Genomic DNA, 12,422 nt, shown 5'->3' with positions numbered 1-12,422 from the left:
TGCACCCCACAAACAGCACTCCCAGCTTGGGGTGCAATCCGAGGGCTTTCTGAAAGAGCATCATAACCCTGCAGTGCAGATTTAATGCAGACACCCTGTGCAAGCCAACAAACCTTCTGCTGCGGGCCACAGATGAGTGAATCCACTGAATTTAGGCAGGGAAAAAGTGAGTGCCTCTGGTTGGACAGAAGCATGCAGCAGCTCCAAGGGTAGATGTAAACCAGATCTCTTAACTGTGGTATCCCAAGGAAAAAAGGCCCTAACACTCATTCACCAAGGCTTTTTCCGTCTTTTGGGGAGGAAAGTGCATCATCAACAGGTATTTCAGAGTTCTCAGAAATCTTCCATGGAAGCAGAGATGGTTCAATAATCACACTGGTTCTTTGGCATCACCAAAATGCAGATCCACCTGTATTTCAGCATATGAATTTTAATACTGCATGACTTCATTCTCTTCTCTAACACTTTTTATAATTTAGTTTTTAAAATGGAGAATAAAAAAAGTTGGTGGACAACCCTATTTGCAGAAAAAAACCAGACTTGAATTGGAAAAAAATCAAAGACCTGGGAGACATCTTACATTTTTCATTACTTTTTTAGGCAGTTAGGAAACCAGCACCTGACTTCATAAAGCACAATATATAACCAAAACTAATACTAGCTTTGTAACAGGAAACCAAGATCGACAGCTTTTCTTGCAGTCTTGAGTGCTAATACATAAACACTCATGATCAGAGGACTTAAGGCATACATCCCATCCATATGACAGCACCTCCATGGTACTCATGACTTCTGCTTGTAAAAAACATAAATTTGTCCCTTAATGGTAAGGGTAAGTAGAAGTTGAAAGGAGGACTGTGTTTGTGAAATGCTTATTTTTAAATGTGAATTTTTTAAAGGTTCCCTTGCATTCCATATCAAAGAAGCTGAAGTATTTACAGACAGAAACTTCTGCAAGGAACACAGACTTCTACAGAAGATTTGAGACCAAATTTCTTTCAGCCACTAGAGGCTAATTCACATTTCTAGGCAAAGTGATTTTTGCTTCAAATTCAGCAAGTGTGTCTCAGCCCTCTGAAATGGCAATCTGGACCTGTTCCACTGAAGAAAGGAGAGGGAAACAAGAAGCTGTAGATTAGACCCACAAGAACTCACAGCAGTGCCTGTGAGTAGGTAGGTGCTGCTTCTGAACCTGCACAAACACAGCATTTGAACCTAAGAAACCCGTAGGAACAAAGTGATTACGACAGTGAGATACCATTATGCTTTCTAAGAGCCTGAACTTAAAGGGATGTTTCATCAAAAGGCACCGCAGTCCATCAATCACTATCTGTTCCCCTTACACGAGTCCTTGGCAGGGCTCCACTCTTGCTTTGGGGTGCTGTTTCCCTGCAGCTGCCCTCTTGTGCCGCCATCCGGCATGGCAGGCAGGCAGGCGCCATCCCGGCGCAGCGAGCTGGGCTCAGCACGGCCGGCAAGGACAAGTCACAGCCACCACACTGCTGGCATAACCCAGTCGGGAAAACTGCACTGCATTGCCCTTCCTTGCATCCTGCTAAAATCCTGCCATCTGCGCATTCTTTGCAAGATCCATCATCTGAAGTCACAAAACTCAATGCGTTTCAAGCTCGTGTATGGCTAAAATGTCTGTTGTCTGCTTTTGAGTACACAGAATAATCATGACACAGACACACTGCCACGTCCATCTTCCCATTTTATTGTAATCCCCCAAAATGATCCAGTGGGGATGGTCAGCTTCCCCTCCAGTCTTGGTTAATGAATGTAAAAGAAACACTTTGCCCCACTGCATTGGGCCTGACCCTGAAATTGGGCTCCTTTAAATCACAGCTGTGGGACACAGTGAGCAGCATTACCCAACCCAACTTTCACATGCTTAGAGCTTTTTAAAATGTTGGATTAGCACATCTCTAAGTTAAGCTATAACTTTTACTAGGCAAACAAAACCTCTCCAGGCAACATACTCAGTTCTACTCAGCTTTTCCAAAAGGCTGTGGAATGCCTACTTGTCCAGAGCCACATCCACCAGGTGCTGTGTGAAACAGGAGAGGCTGGGGGTAAGACTGTGTCCCAAGCTTAGCTAGCCCCTCTCAACCTGAGCAGAAGCCTGCTCCCAACTCTAGATTTCTTAGCCAATTGCCACAAAACATGCAACGGTACAAACTATGCAAAAAGGCAGCTGCAAACAGGACAGCCTCTCCCTGCTCTGTCTATCAGAGTACTTCCATATGCAGACAAAGCTCCAGGCACTCAGGTGTGGCGACCGCAGGTCTGGCTCATACACCACCTTCACTGATGGAGGTGGTCTTGCAACACAGCACTTAGTGACAATTCAGGCAAGTCTGAAGTCCTGCCTGAGCAGGGAAATGGAGAAAGGACTGCCTATAAAAACCAAGACTTACTTATTTCTTTGCCCTGTCCTCACAAGAAAAGAACGCCATATAACAGGAGGATAGGCATTAATCGTGGCTAGGAGTGGTTAAAAATAGATGTATCCTCAGCTGTTGTGTTTCCAGAAAAGGAATGTGATATTTGAGCATCCTAGGGAGTCCAAGAGGTGTGGGAAGATGACAATTCTAGTCAGTTTTGTGTAAGGCCTGGAGACATCGGTGCGTTGTTGGCTCCTAGCCTTTTATAACAGCAATAGGTCTCAGTTTAATGGCTTTCTTGCTGATGCCAGCTTCGTGGCAAGTGTTAACTACATCAGTCACGTTCTTGTAAGACTCTGGTGCCTGGAGGGGGAAAAAAACAACAAAAAAAAGAGACAAAACTGTAAACAACCCATAGTCACAGGTGTAGGCTTTTGAAATCCACTCTTCACAAAAGTAACCATATAAATGAATGGAGGGTGTAGAAGTAGGTGAACATATTGAGAATCTGCCCACCTTATGTATCTAAAAAAATCTGTAAGACACTTAGTTTTCCAAATAAGCTTTCATCATATTTCAGATAAAATAACAGCTATTTTAATCCAGTTCTTCAGCTAATCAGTGCCCCAGCATGTCAGAATGTCAAATCCCATTATCTAGTAGGAAGTGACTCCAACTTCTTTACAGGTAGCTTTTAAATTTTATCTTCACTGCCCCTTAGTAACAGTTGTCAAGGTTTAACTCTAGAGCTTCCCCCTCCAGCCCTATTCTGACAAGGAAGCTGCTCTTAAATAGAGACATTAATGTGATCAACATGTTCATGTAATACCAACACCCAGAAAAGCATAGTGCCAAATGATTAACACTTTCACGAGTGAGGCTGTCAACAGAAAAGGCATGCTCATGTTAATGCAAAGGAACGTGAAGTCATAATACCCAAAATTTTCTGACCATTCAGAGTTCTCTCCTTGAGCAAATATGGAAGTTCATCTTAAAAGAGGATCCTTCCAGCTGCTACTAACATACATGAAAGCTGCAGTGTAAGGTAAATTTAAAGCAAGGAGGACATCATTCAAGAAGAAAATCCATAAAACATAGCAACTTTTGTAGATGCTCCAACAAAAATAGCCGTTGTCCCTATCACCAGGCAGAAGAGGAAAAAACATACCCCCCCCAAACCTGTCAGTCAGGCATCTCCCCTTTCAGCATGCTTTTAGGATAGAGAACACTTCTTATCATTTTCCAAAAATTTGACAGCTCCATCAAAAATCACACAAGCTGCATATTTAGAGTACTGGCAATCGCTTAGCACTGCAAAAAATGAGGCCAGGGAGGGTAATTCAGCCATGAAGCAAGACCCCTTTTCCTTCCAAGACAACAGAATACTAAAACTCACTTCTTCCATGACCAGTTTGGGAGAAGCAACACGGATGGCAATGCCCATGTCAGCCAGCTTGTCCAGTACATCCTGGAAGTCCAAGTTACGCCGAGATTTGGCTCGAGACAGTGCACGACCCTAGGCCAACAGTTTTGTTAGTTCTATTTTTTGTAGCAGATAGGAAAAACAAAACTCTTTCTTATAAAAAAACCCCATTATTGCATTATAAGCAAACACAGATAGACTGAGAGCACAGACCACAATAAACCTGAATGCAGGAAATTAATTTTGCCTTCAGGTCACAGGCTCCTGCAAAACCACCCCTCTTGTATGATGGCTAGGAAAGCTTCATTTGTATAACACGCTTGTCTGCAAGTGTCTTTTTACCCAAACCAAACAGTGTTCAGGACTTGGAACTTACTGGAAGATACTTCTCTTCCTCAATGACTGTCTCACACTATGAATAACACTATGAAATACTTTAACTACTGAGGAGTTTTACATAGACAGCCTCAGCACAGTTAATCCCTCCCACTAGCTCTGAGATACCAGAATTTGGTAAAAGGAGCTTATTCCCCATATCTTCATCCTAACATCTGCCTTATAAAAAGCAGTATCCTCTAGATTTTCTTCAGAAGTAGTCACAACTACTCAGTAAGGGAACAAAGACTCCTACCCTGCAGATCTCCTGGGCCGGGACTACTGGCAAGGCTACTCTCTACTTGTATGACCAACAGATAAATCACACATTGTATGATGCTTCAACAACTTTGTTCTCTGGATGACAGTCTCACCCCAACCCCTCCCTGAAATAACTTCTTGACTTACAGCTCCATGGCAAGTAGTTCCAAAGGTCTCAGTCATGCCTTGCTCTGTTCCAGTGAGGACATAGCTACAGGTGCCCATTGTGCCACCAATCAAAACGGGCTGTCCAGTCAGCTGGGGATGCAAAGCATTCATTTGTAAGAAAAAGCTGAAAAAACTCATTCTTAATAGAAGTCTGAGAGGAACTCTATCTCCAGAAAAGATCAGATTAACATTCCTTGAGAGCATCCCTGGTTGTCCCAGGTGCCTGGAGTCAAGGATTCTAGAAAACTAACTGCACTGAAAGAGCAGACCAGTAGATAAAATGCCTTGTGTCCAACAGTCAGACAAGGCAAACCATTGAATTCTGCCCTTGGCATAAAGGATCCCAAAGATCTAACACACACAAGCTGAATACTGCCATCCCACCAGGATTCCAGTGCTGCTACCTAAATGCTGTGAGATTGTTTTTCAAGGTATCTGCTAGGGACTCTAAAATTGTCTGATTAATCCAGAACTCTCAATTTCCTTCTCCCAAAGCTAAACTTACTTGATAATCAACAGCAATAAGAGGATGGTGAGGAGGGAAGGCCCTGGTTGATCCCTTTCTGTGCACCAGCAGGGTCCGCTCCTTTCCATCTACTACATGCTGCTCCACTTTGGCAATGTTGTGAGACACGTCATAGATAACGTGCATGTCAAGGTCATCTGGGGTTGTGTTGAAGACTTTGGCAAAGGCCTAAAATGAGAGCAAATCAGGATGTGAGATACAAGATCAACATAAGTCAGCCACAGTGGAACTGAAAACAGCAATGCTAAGAATGACAGAACTGGACTGCACAGATTGTTTCTCTGCTCACCGGAAGCTTCCTGTTGTAATTCAGTCAGGTATCAATTAGGCAAATTTGTGCAACACTGAAAAGCTGGCTTTAGCAACAAAACCCCCCAATTTTAGCAATAAACCCCCCAGTTTTCTTGTATCTCCTTTTTTCAGCTCAAGGCATTTTCACGAACACTGCTTATTAAGTGGCTTCTGCCAAGTACAATCCAGTGACGTTGAGCAGTTTTAGACAGATTGTCATGACTGCAGCTTTGTGCAAGTCTCTCCAGAAAAAGACACTTTAAGAAACATAAAAATGAAATTAAGTTAAATAGTGCAAGTACGCTTTGTTCTCTAAGTCTGGGATGAAGCAGCAAAAATACCTGCATCAGAGACAACTCCACTCCTACCTGTCGTGTTAGGAAAGTCATGGAAGAGCGGTTAACCCAGGCATAGTTGCCAGCAGCTGCCATTCCCTTCAAGTAATCCTGTCCCTCTGCAGAGGCAATCCTGGCACACGCCAACTGGCGATCATTCACTATGATTTTGTCCCGTTTCATGGCTTTTTCCATAGCCACCAGTGCATCTGGGAAATAAACACAGTAAGTCAAAGTGACTTCTTAATTTTGCTGCAATCTTTGAGATTAACATGGGTGTCTGTAATTTATATTCCAAAACTGAACTCATCTGTCCAATGGTCAAGCCCAAGGCTGTTTCTCAAATACAAAAGCAAATCTGTGGCAGAACATTATCAATCGTTTGCAAACAGGTAACACCTAACCAGGCAATTCAGGATGCTCTCATCAACTGCACTGTAAGAAATGCTCTTTGGTGCTGGAGTTTGCTGTCAGTGACATGACCATGCTGAGGGGTTTGCCTCGCTCCAGGTAGCTACACCAGTCAGATCATACCTGTGGCAACCTGGTGGCCCAGCCCTCTGCTTCCACTGTGGATCATCACGCACACCTGCCCTTTGTGGTCAATGCCCATTTTCTTGGCAGCATACTCGTTGTAAATCTCATCCACCACCTGGATCTCAGCATAATGATTTCCGGCTCCCAGGGTCCCCAGCTGCCAATCACAAGACACTGATCAGACAGGGCAAGGAAAGCAGCTTCTGGGAGCACAGGGGAGAGCTAAGGCAACAGGAGATAGGGCACATTGCTACAGCAGGGGTTTAGGTTTAGAAAAGGTTTTTTTTGGGGAAAAAATATCCCCATGTAAACTGGGAGGAAGTCGAACACAGTAGCATCACCACTTTCCTTTTTGTTCAAATTTGTAACTACCTGTGCTGTTGGAACAAGACTGTGATTAAACAAGAGACCAGGATCTACATACAGACTGTGCTGCCACCTTCTTCCAACTTACTTTGGCATGGATAGGAAGAGTATAGAGTATTGGGACTTCATCTTCAGTTTGTACAAAGCAGACAGTCTTATACTTGGTTATAACTCCACAAAAAAGTTACAACATCTTGTTAATTAGGTACTTAAATCTTTTCAGCAGATTAAAACAAGATATTCCATTTCCAAGCCCAAATTTTTTCAACTCTGTAACAGCTGATCGCTTATTTGCAAAGCAAATGTGAAAACTGGGGACATAACGTTATTTTGAGGTTAAAATACTGTAATTTTGCCCCACCCCAATTAACATATAATAATACAATTAATATCAAGAATATACAAGAAAGCTTTACAAATGTACCATTAGTATAGCCATCTCAAATTATTCCACACAGAGCAGTGAGACACTATATATAGAAATGAATCCAACTCTTAAACTGTGATTCAGTTATCAGATAGTTCCATTTATTATTGCATCTTTTCTTGCCCTGCTATTAATTTGCTGAGCAAACACAGATGAAAGTTGAACATTAACTTGCCTGTCTCTCCAAAACAAATTACATCTGGATGTGGAAATACCACCCAATACAACTTCCAGTACCTGGTGTTAACAGATGAAAACCCGATGGCCCCAGGGACCTTGGGTACACCCAGCATTATTCTCCTCTGCTGCAGTTCTGTCCAGAATTATTCAGAACTGACCTCATCATCTCACATTTTCCCCATCTAGCATTTCCCTAGTAATGCCAGACAGAGTTTCAAGAAAAGATACTGAATTAGAGAACTACTCTCTAACCTTTACATTTGAACCGTGAGAGCATGCACAGCCCTCCTGAAACATAACCTTACCTGAGGCAGCCCCCTTTTCTTTGCCCTTGAAGAGACTTTGTTGGGGTCGGCCTGTAGCATTCTTCCATATTCCTCACAGTGCTCCTTGTCCTCTGCCCAGGCATAGCCCTCTCGGAGAGACCAGTCCACACCCATCTCCAGTGCCTCTTCCAAATCCCTACAATTATCAAACACCTACATAAGATGATTATCCTTGGATATACTCAAAATTCCACTGGATATGGTCTTGAGCTACTTGATGCATTTTTTTTTTAAGACCTACCTTTAGATTTAGATCCTTTCTGCAAGGAGTTGGACGAGATGACCTCAAAAGACCCTATCCAACCTAAATGATTCTATTATGCTATGCTCAGCCCCCAACAACAAGTCCAGCTTCTTAATACTTCATGAAAATCACGCTCCACAGATATATTAACTTTTGGTACGTCATCACTTTTTCCTCTTTGCTGGGTGGGAAATATCCTATTTTTTATCTATAATCCTATCTCTCATCCCTTTCAAAAAAGACTTTTATGTTCATGGAAGTTTTCTGTCAAAAGAAGTGACAACCCAGCAAGAGCCTTTAAGGGGTTTAAATGGGGGAAGAAAGAGCTGATTGTGCATTGATGATTATGTCAGTCCTGGTAAAGCACCTACACAGAAAGAATGGAAAGCATTTTAGAATTAGTCTTCCTTTCTCAAGTCTCCCACTGATGAATCTTGCACCAAAACTAACAGCAGAGATGTCCCCTCTAGTGAGCACAAAGTCAGTCTCTTACTTGGCATTCATGGGGATGACACCTTTGGAGCCGACACCAACAGGAATGTGGTCAAACATGGCCTGGGCCAGCTGCTCTTTCACAGGCTGCACGTCACTTTCATCCAAATTTGTCCGCAGCAAGCGGACACCACAGTTGATGTCAAAGCCGACACCACCTACGAGCGGAGAAAAAGCCACGTCAGGGAGTGTGTACTCAAGGCTGTAATCTCACTCCTTTTCTTGTGACATAATACTGGGGGGAAAAAAAGCACAACTGCATTAAGCTTAGTTTTAGCAGATTTACATGAAGCCTCAGACTTCAAGACGTAGCTGTACGATTGCCCACAGAGGTCTCTGTTTACAAAGTTACTCCAGCAAGTTGACAAAGAGAAGTGGATGCAATTATAAAACACACTGCTCGTAGAAAGTAGAGGGAATGCTCCTGTTCTGTTGCCTAAGGTCAGGAGAAAAGTGACAGATCTTAGAATGGCTCCCTGATGTAAAATGTTCTTGAAAGCAATCACCAAAAATAAGTTTATGAATCTTGACTAATAAATCTTTGAATAATAAATAGTTATAAGAAGTAATTAGTACTTATAAGAAATATTGAACTTCAGTTCTTTTTGTTTTGCTTAACTCTTACTATTTATAATAATAAATTCTATACGGCAACACCAAATGTGAAAGATAATCATGCCACCTTTAGTATGAAGGTTCTGGTATTACTAATATTAGAGGGGAGATACCAAACTAAGAGACCTTGGGTCTGAGTCTATCAGGAGCACTTGAACTGATCAAAGCAAAACTGAAACAGGAGTATGTATCATGTATCACGACAGCCACACAAGTTTCAATCTATCAGTAACCAAAGATCTGGGTGTTTACTAAAAAGACGGACATATTGTAAGCTCACGTTTTAAGTATAGAAATATCCTGAAAAGATGTTTTCAAACTACTCGAAGAAACTAGTCAGTTCTTTATCAATCTGGTGAAATCCCAAGGTCAAAGACTTCAAAATTGAGGGACTTCTAAGTCCAAGCTGCAAACACAAGGGCAATTCTCCTGTACTGTTTAGCTGTTCTCAGTGTAACTATCTGCTCCATAAAGATTCTAAGTGCAAGAATTAAGCACCCCTTAAATCCTTATAATTCTCATATCTTTTGCTTTGCTTCTGGATGTGAAGTACTGTAAAGTCCTGCCATTTTGAAAAATGTTTTTATTCCATCCCAGATATTCCTCAGAGCAGGTTAAGTCAGTCATCCTTACCTGGTGAAACCACTGCTTCAGGATCACTCATATCAAAAGCAGCCATGTTGCCAATAGCAAATCCATAGCCAGAATGGACATCTGGAAGGCCTATTGATCTCTGAAAGGCAATTTTAAAGTTTTATGAAACTCAGTGCTGCAGAGTTGCCTTGGTAATACTTTGCATTGTGGCAGTGGTTGTCACACTTGCAAAAAAATATACCAAAAGGAGAAGGCATGTTCAGATGTAGGTGGAGTGAACACATCAGCTCAGGTAAGGATCTAATCTCCTGCACTTACAGTACACTCAAAAAAAGCAGAGAGCAGATCTCTGAAGCAAACACCTCGTGAGACCCGGAAAGTTATCAGAAATTGGAACTTTTCAATATCTATTAAAGTGCCACCACACACTGAAGTGAACAGTACTTTTGAATGGGATTATTTGCTGCTTCTGCCTCTCCTTGCCATCACCAAGAAATCATTGGTTTAGAAATAAAAAGTGAAGATTTGAATATGTACATGATTGCAGCATCTCTTCCACAAACTACCAGCCAAAATTCCCATTTTAGCAAGTTGTTACTTCTATCATACTTCATTTTGGCATGAGCCTTAAGGCATTCAACAGCATGATGGTCTGCCTTTTACTGCATCCATAAATTCAAAACTTCTCCTTAAAGAGACATTTTTTAAAATTCTTTTATTTGTTGCTTATTAATAGATGCAATATTGAATGTGAAAAGGATCATTTCCATATCAGACTTTGCACTTCTTGGAAAGTCACAGGTAAGCATTTTCCTCCTGCATCATTGTATCTGATGCTTTGCTTCCAAAAAGGCACAGGATGAGGGCAGGCAGTGTTGAATGCATGTGAAGGCTCACTACTTACATGAGGCCAGTAACAATAATGCAGATAGACAACAGCACCACCTCCTGCTCTCTCCACACTTCTCCATGTATTCCAGAGCAGAGGCAATTCAAAACCAACAACCAGTTAGTATGAACAATGGGGAAAGGTGGCTCAAGAAGCTGAAACAGCATGAAAAGCTGTATCTCAAAAGCCAAGCAACGAAGCAAGTAGCTACTGTCCTTTCTGACAACTTAGTTTTGCAGCCTGCCTTTACAAGCATTCCTTACTTAGACACAGGCTCCTAACACACTGCGTTGGTCCATACCTCTTCTCATGAGAGAGTTCCCATTTGGAATGCAATAGTCTCAGGCAGATGGGAACAGAAAAAGAGCAGATTTTCAAAGCAGATACTCACATGAACAATTCCAGGCAATGCAGCTACATTCCCAATCTGTTTCATAGCAGGCAAGAAGCCACCCGCACCTGGAAAAGATTAAAAAAAAAAAAAAGCAATCTGATAATTCACCATGATAATCACAATGAAACACTTTCTAGGAACTACTTAAAACACTGGCAAAAAAACCATCAGCCACTGACAAGACTTCTAATCTGGCAAAAAGAGCCGGGCATTGCACACAATCTGCGGTTTCATTAAATGCAGTGTTTCTTTCATTAAAGACTAACTTCTGCTGTGTTTGTACCAATAGCGTGGGCTCTGTGCTAACAACAGCAGCGTGCTCCCTCCAGCCCAGCTGGCAGCACCCCATCTCCACAGAAAACAGGTACAGGAACCCGTGAGAGCGGCATTCAAGGAACACTCCCGAGCACACAGCGCAGCCGGCAGCGCCGGGCCCGCTCGCCAGAGGTGGGCACAGGCCACGCTACAGCTGTGACCGCCCGTGCTGCTCCCGGGCAGCGCCGGGATAACCCGCTCGTGTCCGCTGCCTCTCCAGAGCCACCCGCCGGGCCTGCCCCGCTGCACCCCGGGGCTCGGGGAAGGACGAGCGGGGACAGCCCCGGGGCAGAACACGGGCTCCTCCCACAGGAGAGGCTTAGGTTGGACATTAGGAGGAATTTCTTCACGTTAAGGGTGATTGCACACTGGAATGGGCTGCCTAGGGAGGTGGTGGGGTCACCGTCCCTGGAAGCGTTCAAAGAATGGACAGACCGGGGCACTCATTGCCACGGTTTAAGCTGGCATGGTAGCGTTCGGTCCCAGGCTGGACTCGATGATCTCAGAGGGCTTTCTCAGAGGGTGATTCCGTGTCACCCCCCGGGGCAGGGGGTCCGCACCCCGCTGGACCCACCTCCGCCTCGGCAGGCATTGCGCAGCTCCTCGAACATCAGCTTCTCCAGCGGGTCGTTCACGTAGAAGACGCCCTCCACCTGTGGGGAGAGCCGTCAGCCGCCCGGCTCCACCCGGGCCGCCCCGACCCTGACTCCGCGCCCCATCCCCCGACCCCCGCCCCGAACACCCAGGCCCCCTCCCACGCACACGCATGTTCGGCACGAAGCCCTTCTTGATCCGCCAGCAGTTCTTGTCAATCTTGTCCAGGTACTGCAGCTCATCGTTGTAGCTGCGGCTCATGGCGGCGGCGCTCCCGCTCGGCGGATCCCGATGGCAGCGCCGGCCGGCGGCAGGAACTGACGCGAGCCCGCGGTAGCAGCAGCGGACAGGAGCCGCCGAGGCTCAAAACTCCTCCTCATCCCTCATCTCTGCTTCTTGCCGCCTCCGTCCGCCCGTCCGTCCGTCCCTCACCCGTGCCGAGGGCTGGCCCATTCCCAGCGAAGCCCATGCCAGACCCGTCTCCCAGGATGCTGGGGCAGCCCGCGGCAGGCACTCAGTGCCCGCGGGCCGGGGCGTCAGCAGGGCTCTGGGTTGTACCTGGCTGCCTTCTCCTTCACGTACGGCTTCTGGGCTAGTTTGTGTGGAAAAACCCTAAGTATTTTTTTTTTCAGGTGTCTGTGCGTACTGACCCCCGAGGCAGAGTAGCTCTGGCCCGTGGGGTA

General features: G+C 44.5%; 1 protein-coding gene across 2 annotated transcripts; it reads right to left on the bottom strand.

The window, feature by feature from the left end:
• Nucleotides 1-1,694: 1,694 nt before the first annotated feature.
• On the bottom strand, nucleotides 1,695-12,418 carry RTCB (RNA 2',3'-cyclic phosphate and 5'-OH ligase). Of its 2 annotated transcripts, none has more exons than XM_058420335.1 (12): nucleotides 12,298-12,418; nucleotides 11,720-11,798; nucleotides 10,828-10,895; nucleotides 9,587-9,686; nucleotides 8,340-8,496; nucleotides 7,582-7,738; nucleotides 6,301-6,460; nucleotides 5,800-5,975; nucleotides 5,120-5,308; nucleotides 4,594-4,704; nucleotides 3,784-3,903; nucleotides 1,695-2,750 (listed from the first exon to the last, which is right to left on the bottom strand). In XM_058420335.1, the coding sequence occupies exons 2-12, from the start codon at nucleotides 11,754-11,756 to the stop codon at nucleotides 2,643-2,645; spliced, it is 1,383 nt and encodes a 460-aa protein (XP_058276318.1). In that variant the 5' UTR covers nucleotides 11,757-11,798; nucleotides 12,298-12,418; the 3' UTR covers nucleotides 1,695-2,642. The 2 variants fall into 2 exon arrangements, with proteins under 2 accessions (XP_058276318.1, XP_039918464.1); XM_040062530.1 differs by lacking the exon at nucleotides 12,298-12,418 and adding an exon at nucleotides 11,908-12,073.
• Nucleotides 12,419-12,422: the final 4 nt, after the last annotated feature.

This window comes from Hirundo rustica, chromosome 4 (assembly GCF_015227805.2).
Source record: "Hirundo rustica isolate bHirRus1 chromosome 4, bHirRus1.pri.v3, whole genome shotgun sequence".
NCBI lineage: Eukaryota > Metazoa > Chordata > Aves > Passeriformes > Hirundinidae > Hirundo > Hirundo rustica.
Note: the sequence above shows the minus strand (reverse complement) of the source record. Positions and strands in the feature narration are given on the sequence as shown.

Excerpts from the sequence above, each read along its gene's own strand:
- RTCB (XM_040062530.1), bottom strand. The coding sequence starts at position 12,000 with ATGAGCCGCAGCTACAACGATGAGCTGCAGTACCTGGACAAGATTGAC. Across the intron at positions 8,497-9,586 it reads TGAAGCAGTGGTTTCACCAG|GTGGTGTCGGCTTTGACATC; the intron begins GTAAGGATGACT and ends CTCCGCTCGTAG. Across the intron at positions 5,976-6,300 it reads GGGCCACCAGGTTGCCACAG|ATGCACTGGTGGCTATGGAA; the intron begins GTATGATCTGAC and ends TTTATTTCCCAG.